The sequence below is a fragment of the Oncorhynchus nerka genome, linkage group LG19 (assembly GCF_034236695.1).
Source record: "Oncorhynchus nerka isolate Pitt River linkage group LG19, Oner_Uvic_2.0, whole genome shotgun sequence".
Taxonomy (NCBI): Eukaryota; Metazoa; Chordata; class Actinopteri; order Salmoniformes; family Salmonidae; genus Oncorhynchus; species Oncorhynchus nerka.
The window spans coordinates 51076628-51087355 of NC_088414.1; the positions used below are offsets into that span (position 1 = coordinate 51076628).

Genomic DNA, 10728 nt, shown 5'->3' on the forward strand with positions numbered 1-10728 from the left:
TGTGTGTGTGTGTGTGTAGGTGTGGAGATCATAGATCCAGGCCAGGTGGTGTATGTTGACTCAGGTCTGGATGGAGTGGTGGGTAAAGCCGTGATCCTGGAGTGTGGATCAACCAGACCCGATGTTTACATCTGGGGGTTCACACAACCTGGAACCGACGCCATCAAAGCTGTGGTCTACGACTTTGGAAAAGGTCCCACTATTATTAATCTCTTTATTTATCTTATTCATCTCTTCATTTATATTATTCATCTCTTTATTTATATTATTGATATTATTCATCTCTTTATTTATATTATTCATGTCTTTATTTATAGTATTTATAATATTCATCTCTTCATTTATAATATTTATAATATTCATCTCTTTATTTATAGTATTGATATTATTCATCTCTTTATTTATAATATTTATCTCTTTATTTATAATATTTATCTTATTAATCTCTTTATTTATCTTATTCATCTCTTTATTTATCTTATTCATCTCTTTATTTATAGTATTTATATTATTAATCTCTTTATTTATATTATTCATCTCTTTATTTGTTTCTTTATTATTCTGAGGCTCAATTATGTATCTTGTTCATCTGTTTCTATACATTGTGTTTCTTTCTCATCTATTTATCTCTTTTTCATATTTATCTTATTCATTTCTTTATTTATCTGATATTAAATTCACACTTCACCACTTCTTAGTTCAGCTCTGATATTAAATTCACACTTCACCACTTCATAGTTCAGCTCTGATATTAAATTCACACTTCACCACTTCATAGTTCAGCTCTGATATTAAATTCACACTTCACCACTTCATAGTTCAGCTCGGATATTAAATTCACACTTCACCACTTCATAGTTCAGCTCGGATATTAAATTCACACTTCACCACTTCATAGGTACTTCATAGTTAGACACTTCACCACAGTTCAGCACTTACAAGCCTTTAACCAGTTTTAAGAAAAATACCTACAAAAATAAGAAATAAAAGTAACAAATAATTAAAGAGCAGTAAAATAACAATAGTGAGGCAATATGCAGGGGTTACTGGTACAGAGTCAATGTGGAGGCTATATACAGGGGGTACCAGTACAGAGTCAATGTGGAGGCTATATACAGGGGGTACCGGTACAGAGTCAATGTGGAGGCTATATACAGGGAGTACTGGTACAGAGTCAATGTGGAGGCTATATACAGGGGGTACCAGTACAGAGTCAATGTGGAGGCTATATACAGGGGGTACCGGTACAGAGTCAATGTGGAGGCTATATACAGGGGGTACCGGTACAGAGTCAATGTGGAGGCTATATACAGGGGGTACCGGTACAGAGTCAATGTGGAGGCTATATACAGGGGGTACTGGTACAGAGTCAATGTGGAGGCTATATACAGGGGGTACCGGTACAGAGTCAATGTGGAGGCTATATACAGGGGATACCAGTACAGAGTCAATGTGGAGGCTATATACAGGGGGTACCGGTACAGAGTCAATGTGGAGGCTATATACAGGGGGTACTGGTACAGAGTCAATGTGGAGGCTATATACAGGGGGTACCAGTACAGAGTCAATGTGGAGGCTATATACAGGGGATACCAGTACAGAGTCAATGTGGAGGCTATATACAGGGGGTACCGGTACAGAGTCAATGTGGAGGCTATATACAGGGGGTACTGGTACAGAGTCAATGTGGAGGCTATATACAGGGGGTACCAGTACAGAGTCAATGTGGAGGCTATATACAGGGGATACCAGTACAGAGTCAATGTGGAGGCTATATACAGGGGGTACCGGTACAGAGTCAATGTGGAGGCTATATACAGGGGGTACTGGTACAGAGTCAATGTGGAGGCTATATACAGGGGGTACCAGTACAGAGTCAATGTGGAGGCTATATACAGGGGATACCAGTACAGAGTCAATGTGGAGGCTATATACAGGGGGTACCGGTACAGAGTCAATGTGGAGGCTATATACAGGGGGTACTGGTACAGAGTCAATGTGGAGGCTATATACAGGGGTACCAGTACAGAGTCAATGTGGAGGCTATATACAGGGGATACCAGTACAGAGTCAATGTGGAGGCTATATACAGGGGGTACCGGTACAGAGTCAATGTGGAGGCTATATACAGGGGGTACTGGTACAGAGTCAATGTGGAGGCTATATACAGGGGGTACCGGTACAGAGTCAATGTGGAGGCTATATACAGGGATACCAGTACAGAGTCAATGTGGAGGCTATATACAGGGGGTACCGGTACAGAGTCAATGTGGAGGCTATATACAGGGGGTACTGGTACAGAGTCAATGTGGAGGCTATATACAGGGGGTACCAGTACAGAGTCAATGTGGAGGCTATATACAGGGGGTACCAGTACAGAGTCAATGTGGAGGCTATATACAGGGGGTACCGGTACAGAGTCAATGTGGAGGCTATATACAGGGGGTACTGGTACAGAGTCAATGTGGAGGCTATATACAGGGGGTACCGCTACAGAGTCAATGTGGAGGCTATATACAGGGTATTACGGTACAGAGTCAATGTGGAGGCTATATACAGGGTATTACGGTACAGAGTCAATGTGGAGGCTATATACAGGGGGTACTGGTACAGAGTCAATGTGGAGGCTATATACAGGGGGTACCGGTACAGAGTCAATGTGGAGGCTATATACAGGGTATTACGGTACAGAGTCAATGTGGAGGCTATATACAGGGTATTACGGTACAGAGTCAATGTGGAGGCTATATGCAGGGGTTACTGGTACAGAGTCAATGTGGAGGCTATATACAGGGTATTACGGTACAGAGTCAATGTGGAGGCTATATACAGGGGGTACCAGTACAGAGTCAATGTGGAGACTATATACAGGGGGTACCGGTACAGAGTCAATGTGGAGGCTATATACAGGGGGTACCAGTACAGAGTCAATGTGGAGGCTATATACAGGGGGTACCAGTACAGAGTCAATGTGGAGGCTATATACAGGGGGTACCAGTACAGAGTCAATGTGGAGGCTATATACAGGGGGTACCGGTACAGAGTCAATGTGGAGGCTATATACAGGGGGTACTGGTACAGAGTCAATGTGGAGGCTATATACAGGGGGTACCGGTACAGAGTCAATGTGGAGGCTATATACAGGGGATACCAGTACAGAGTCAATGTGGAGGCTATATACAGGGGGTACCGGTACAGAGTCAATGTGGAGGCTATATACAGGGGGTACCGGTACAGAGTCAATGTGGAGGCTATATACAGGGGGTACTGGTACAGAGTCAATGTGGAGGCTATATACAGGGGGTACCAGTACAGAGTCAATGTGGAGGCTATATACAGGGATACCAGTACAGAGTCAATGTGGAGGCTATATACAGGGGGTACCGGCACAGAGTCAATGTGGAGGCTATATACAGGGGGTACTGGTACAGAGTCAATGTGGAGGCTATATACAGGGGGTACCGGTACAGAGTCAATGTGGAGGCTATATACAGGGGATACCAGTACAGAGTCAATGTGGAGGCTATATACAGGGGGGTACCGGTACAGAGTCAATGTGGAGGCTATATACAGGGGGTACTGGTACAGAGTCAATGTGGAGGCTATATACAGGGGTACCAGTACAGAGTCAATGTGGAGGCTATATACAGGGGGTACCAGTACAGAGTCAATGTGGAGGCTATATACAGGGGGTACCGCACAGAGTCAATGTGGAGGCTATATACAGGGGGTACTGGTACAGAGTCAATGTGGAGGCTATATACAGGGGGTACCGGTACAGAGTCAATGTGGAGGCTATATACAGGGTATTACGGTACAGAGTCAATGTGGAGGCTATATACAGGGTATTACGGTACAGAGTCAATGTGGAGGCTATATACAGGGGGTACTGGTACAGAGTCAATGTGGAGGCTATATACAGGGGGTACCGGTACAGAGTCAATGTGGAGGCTATATACAGGGGGTACCAGTACAGAGTCAATGTGGAGGCTATATACAGGGGGTACCAGTACAGAGTCAATGTGGAGGCTATATACAGGGGGTACCGGTACAGAGTCAATGTGGAGGCTATATACAGGGGGTACTGGTACAGAGTCAATGTGGAGGCTATATACAGGGGGTACCGGTACAGAGTCAATGTGGAGGCTATATACAGGGGATACCAGTACAGAGTCAATGTGGAGGCTATATACAGGGGGTACCGGTACAGAGTCAATGTGGAGGCTATATACAGGGGGTACCGGTACAGAGTCAATGTGGAGGCTATATACAGGGGTACTGGTACAGAGTCAATGTGGAGGCTATATACAGGGGGTACCAGTACAGAGTCAATGTGGAGGCTATATACAGGGGATACCATTACAGAGTCAATGTGGAGGCTATATACAGGGGGTACCGGCACAGAGTCAATGTGGAGGCTATATACAGGGGTACTGGTACAGAGTCAATGTGGAGGCTATATACAGGGGGTACCGGTACAGAGTCAATGTGGAGGCTATATACAGGGGATACCAGTACAGAGTCAATGTGGAGGCTATATACAGGGGTACAGAGTCAATGTGGAGGCTATATACAGGGGTACAGAGTCAATGTGGAGGCTATATACAGGGGGTACCAGTACAGAGTCAATGTGGAGGCTATATACAGGGGGTACCAGTACAGAGTCAATGTGGAGGCTATATACAGGGGGTACCGGTACAGAGTCAATGTGGAGGCTATATACAGGGGGTACTGGTACAGAGTCAATGTGGAGGCTATATACAGGGGGTACCGGTACAGAGTCAATGTGGAGGCTATATACAGGGTATTACGGTACAGAGTCAATGTGGAGGCTATATACAGGGTATTACGGTACAGAGTCAATGTGGAGGCTATATACAGGGGGTACTGGTACAGAGTCAATGTGGAGGCTATATACAGGGGGTACCGGTACAGAGTCAATGTGGAGGCTATATACAGGGTATTACGGTACAGAGTCAATGTGGAGGCTATATACAGGGTATTACGGTACAGAGTCAATGTGGAGGCTATATGCAGGGGTTACTGGTACAGAGTCAATGTGGAGGCTATATACAGGGTATTACGGTACAGAGTCAATGTGGAGGCTATATACAGGGGGTACCAGTACAGAGTCAATGTGGAGACTATATACAGGGGGTACCGGTACAGAGTCAATGTGGAGGCTATATACAGGGGGTACCAGTACAGAGTCAATGTGGAGACTATATACAGGGGGTACCGGTACAGAGTCAATGTGGAGGCTATATACAGGGGGTACCAGTACAGAGTCAATGTGGAGGCTATATACAGGGGGTACCAGTACAGAGTCAATGTGGAGGCTATATACAGGGGGTACCAGTACAGAGTCAATGTGGAGACTATATGCAGGGGTTACTGGTACAGAGTCAATGTGGAGGCTATATACAGGGTATTACGGTACAGAGTCAATGTGGAGGCTATATACAGGGGGTACCAGTACAGAGTCAATGTGGAGACTATATACAGGGGGTACCGGTACAGAGTCAATGTGGAGGCTATATACAGGGGGTACCAGTACAGAGTCAATGTGGAGACTATATACAGGGGGTACCGGTACAGAGTCAATGTGGAGGCTATATACAGGGGTACCAGTACAGAGTCAATGTGGAGGCTATATACAGGGGGTACCAGTACAGAGTCAATGTGAGGCTATATACAGGGGTACCGGTACAGAGTCAATGTGGGAGGCTATATACAGGGGGTACTGGTACAGAGTCAATGTGGAGGCTATATACAGGGGGTACCGGTACAGAGTCAATGTGGAGGCTATATACAGGGTATTACGGTACAGAGTCAATGTGGAGGCTATATACAGGGTATTACGGCACAGAGTCAATGTGGAGGCTATATACAGGGGGTACTGGTACAGAGTCAATGTGGAGGCTATATACAGGGGGTACCACAGAGTCAATGTGGAGGCTATATACAGGGTATTACGGTACAGAGTCAATGGGAGGCTATATACAGGGTATTACGGTACAGAGTCAATGTGGAGGCTATATGCAGGGGTTACTGGTACAGAGTCAATGTGGAGGCTATATACAGGGTATTACGGTACAGAGTCAATGTGGAGGCTATATACAGGGGGTACCAGTACAGAGTCAATGTGGAGACTATATACAGGGGCACTGCACAGAGTCAATGTGGAGGCTATATACAGGGGGTACCAGTACAGAGTCAATGTGGAGACTATATACAGGGGGTACCGCACAGAGTCAATGTGGAGGCTATATACAGGGGGTACCAGTACAGAGTCAATGTGGAGGCTATATACAGGGGGTACCAGTACAGAGTCAATGTGGAGGCTATATACAGGGGGTACCAGTACAGAGTCAATGTGGAGACTATATGCAGGGGTTACTGGTACAGAGTCAATGTGGAGGCTATATACAGGGTATTACGGTACAGAGTCAATGTGGAGGCTATATACAGGGGGTACCAGTACAGAGTCAATGTGGAGACTATATACAGGGGGTACCGGTACAGAGTCAATGTGGAGGCTATATACAGGGGGTACCAGTACAGAGTCAATGTGGAGACTATATACAGGGGGTACCGGTACAGAGTCAATGTGGAGGCTATATACAGGGGGTACCAGTACAGAGTCAATGTGGAGGCTATATACAGGGGGTACCAGTACAGAGTCAATGTGGAGGCTATATACAGGGGGTACCAGTACAGAGTCAATGTGGAGGCTATATACAGGGTGTTACGGTACAGAGTCAATGTGGAGGCTATATACAGGGGGTACCAGTACAGAGTCAATGTGGAGGCTATATACAGGGGGTACCGGTACAGAGTCAATGTGGAGGCTATATACAGGGGGTACCAGTACAGAGTCAATGTGGAGGCTATATACAGGGTGTTACGGTACAGAGTCAATGTGGAGGCTATATACAGGGGGTACCGGTACAGAGTCAATGTGGAGGATATATACAGGGGGTACCAGTACAGAGTCAATGTGGAGGCTATATACAGGGGTACCTGGTACAGAGTCAATGTGGAGGCTATATACAGGGCAATTGGTACAGAGTCAATGTGGAGGCTATATACAGGGCACAGAGTCAATGTGGAGGCTATATACAGAGTCAATGTGGAGGCTATACAGAGAGTCAATGTGGAGGCTATATACAGGGTACAGAGTCAATGTGGAGGCTATATACAGGGGGTACAGACAGAGTCAATGTGGAGGCTATATACAGGGGGTACCAGTACAGAGTCAATGTGGAGGCTATATACAGGGGGTACCAGTACAGAGTCAATGTGGAGGCTATATACAGGGGGTAACCGGCACAGAGTCAATGTGGAGGCTATATACAGGGTACTGGTACAGAGTCAATGTGGAGGCTATATACAGGGGAGTACCCCGTTACAGAGTCAATGTGGAGGCTATATACAGGGTATTACGGTACAGAGTCAAATGGAGGCTATATACAGGGTATTACGGTACAGAGTCAATGTGGAGGCTATATACAGGGGGTACTGGTACAGAGTCAATGTGGAGGCTATATACAGGGGGTACCGCACAGAGTCAATGTGGAGGCTATATACAGGGTATTACGGTACAGAGTCAATGTGGAGGCTATATACAGGGTATTACGGCACAGAGTCAATGGAGGCTATATGCAGGGGTTACTGGTACAGAGTCAATGTGGAGGCTATATACAGGGTATTACGGTACAGAGTCAATGTGGAGGCTATATACAGGGGGTACCAGTACAGAGTCAATGTGAGACTATATACAGGGGAACCCGGCACAGAGTCAATGTGGAGGCTATATACAGGGGGTACCAGTACAGAGTCAATGTGGAGACTATATACAGGGGGTACCGTACAGAGTCAATGTGGAGGCTATATACAGGGGTACCAGTACAGAGTCAATGTGGAGGCTATATACAGGGTACCAGTACAGAGTCAATGTGGAGGCTATATACAGGGGGTACCAGTACAGAGTCAATGTGGAGACTATATGCAGGGGTTACTGGTACAGAGTCAATGTGGAGGCTATATACAGGGTATTACGGTACAGAGTCAATGTGGAGGCTATATACAGGGGTACCAGTAGAGTCAATGTGGAGACTATATACAGGGGGTACCGGTACAGAGTCAAATGTGGAGGCTATATACAGGGGGTACCAGTACAGAGTCAATGTGGAGACTATATACAGGGGGGTACCGGTACAGAGTCAATGTGGAGGCTATATACAGGGTACCAGTACAGAGTCAATGTGGAGGCTATATACAGGGGGTACCAGTACAGAGTCAATGTGGAGGCTATATACAGGGGGTACCCAGCACAGAGTCAATGTGGAGGCTATATACAGGTGGGTACGGTACAGAGTCAATGTGGAGGCTATATACAGGGGGTACCAGTACAGAGTCAATGTGGAGGCTATATACAGGGGTACCGGTACAGAGTCAATGTGGAGGCTATATGCAGGGGGTACCAGTACAGAGTCAATGTGGAGGCTATATACAGGGTGTTACGGTACAGAGTCAATGTGGAGGCTATATACAGGGGGTAACGGTACAGAGTCAATGTGGAGGATATATACAGGGGGGTACCAGTACAGAGTCAATGTGGAGGCTATATACAGGGGGTACCGGCACAGAGTCAATGTGGAGGCTATATACAGGGGGTACTGGTACAGAGTCAATGTGGAGGCTATATACAGGGGTACAGAGTCAATGTGAGGCTATATACAGGGCACAGAGTCAATGTGGAGGCTATATACAGGGGTACAGAGTCAATGTGGAGGCTATATACAGGGGTACAGAGTCAATGTGGAGGCTATATACAGGGGTACAGAGTCAATGTGGAGGCTATATACAGGGGTACAGAGTCAATGTGGAGGCTATATACAGGGGGTACCGGTACAGAGTCAGTGTGGAGGCTATATACAGGGGGTACCGGTACAGAGTCAATGTGGAGGCTATATACAGGGGGTACTGGTACAGAGTCAATGTGGAGGCTATATACAGGGGTTACCGGTACAGAGTCAATGTGGAGGCTATATACAGGGGTTACCGGTACAGAGTCAATGTGGAGGCTATATACAGGGTTACTGGTACAGAGTCAATGTGGAGGCTATATACAGGGGTTACCGGTACAGAGTCAATGTGGAGGCTATATACAGGGTTACCGGTACAGAGTCAATGTGGAGGCTATATACAGGGGTACTGGTACAGAGTCAATGTGGAGGCTATATACAGGGGTTAATGTACAGAGTCAATGTGGAGGCTATATACAGGGGTTACCGGTACAGAGTCAATGTGGAGGCTATATACAGGGGGTACCGGTACAGAGTCAATGTGGAGGCTATATACAGGGGGTACCTGGTACAGAGTCAATGTGGGGGGGTACCGGTACAGAGTCAATGTGGAGGCTATATACAGGGGGTACCAGTACAGAGTCAATGTGGAGACTATATACAGGGGTACCGGTACAGAGTCAATGTGGGAGGCTATATACAGGGGGTACCAGTACAGAGTCAATGTGGAGACTATATACAGGGGGTACCGGTACAGAGTCAATGTGGAGGCTATATACAGGGGGTACCAGTACAGAGTCAATGTGGAGGCTATATACAGGGGGTACCAGTACAGAGTCAATGTGGAGGCTATATACAGGGGGTACCAGTACAGAGTCAATGTGGAGGCTATATACAGGGTGTTACGGTACAGAGTCAATGTGGAGGCTATATACAGGGGGTACCAGTACAGAGTCAATGTGGAGGCTATATACAGGGGGTACCGGTACAGAGTCAATGTGGAGGCTATATACAGGGGGTACCAGTACAGAGTCAATGTGGAGGCTATATACAGGGTGTTACGGTACAGAGTCAATGTGGAGGCTATATACAGGGGGTACCGGTACAGAGTCAATGTGGAGGATATATACAGGGGGTACCAGTACAGAGTCAATGTGGAGGCTATATACAGGGGGTACCGGTACAGAGTCAATGTGGAGGCTATATACAGGGGGTACTGGTACAGAGTCAATGTGGAGGCTATATACAGGGGTACAGAGTCAATGTGGAGGCTATATACAGGGGTACAGAGTCAATGTGGAGGCTATATACAGGGGTACAGAGTCAATGTGGAGGCTATATACAGGGGTACAGAGTCAATGTGGAGGCTATATACAGGGGTACAGAGTCAATGTGGAGGCTATATACAGGGGTACAGAGTCAATGTGGAGGCTATATACAGGGGGTACCGGTACAGAGTCAGTGTGGAGGCTATATACAGGGGGTACCGGTACAGAGTCAATGTGGAGGCTATATACAGGGGGTACTGGTACAGAGTCAATGTGGAGGCTATATACAGGGGTTACCGGTACAGAGTCAATGTGGAGGCTATATACAGGGGTTACCGGTACAGAGTCAATGTGGAGGCTATATACAGGGGTTACCGGTACAGAGTCAATGTGGAGGCTATATACAGGGGTTACCGGTACAGAGTCAATGTGGAGGCTATATACAGGGGTTCCGGGAAAGAAGTCAATGTGAGGCTATATACAGGGGGTACTGGTACAGAGTCAATGTAGAGGCTATATACAGGGTTCACTGTGGAGGCTATATACAGGGGTTACACAGAGTCAATGTGGAGGCTATATACAGGGGGTACCGGTACAGGTCAATGTGGAGGCTATATACAGGGGGTACCTGGTACAGAGTCAATGTGAGC

At 46.5% G+C, this 10728-nt stretch overlaps 1 protein-coding gene across 1 annotated transcript in view; it reads left to right on the forward strand.

Annotated features, from left to right (window-relative positions):
• Positions 1 to 10728, forward strand: part of LOC115120155 (hemicentin-2-like) — a 194911-nt gene that overhangs the window by 1357 nt on the left and 182826 nt on the right. The window contains exon 2 of the mRNA XM_065005028.1: positions 20 to 193. Within this exon, the coding sequence (XP_064861100.1) occupies positions 20 to 193 (174 nt within the window). The remainder of the gene's footprint in view (positions 1 to 19; positions 194 to 10728) is intronic.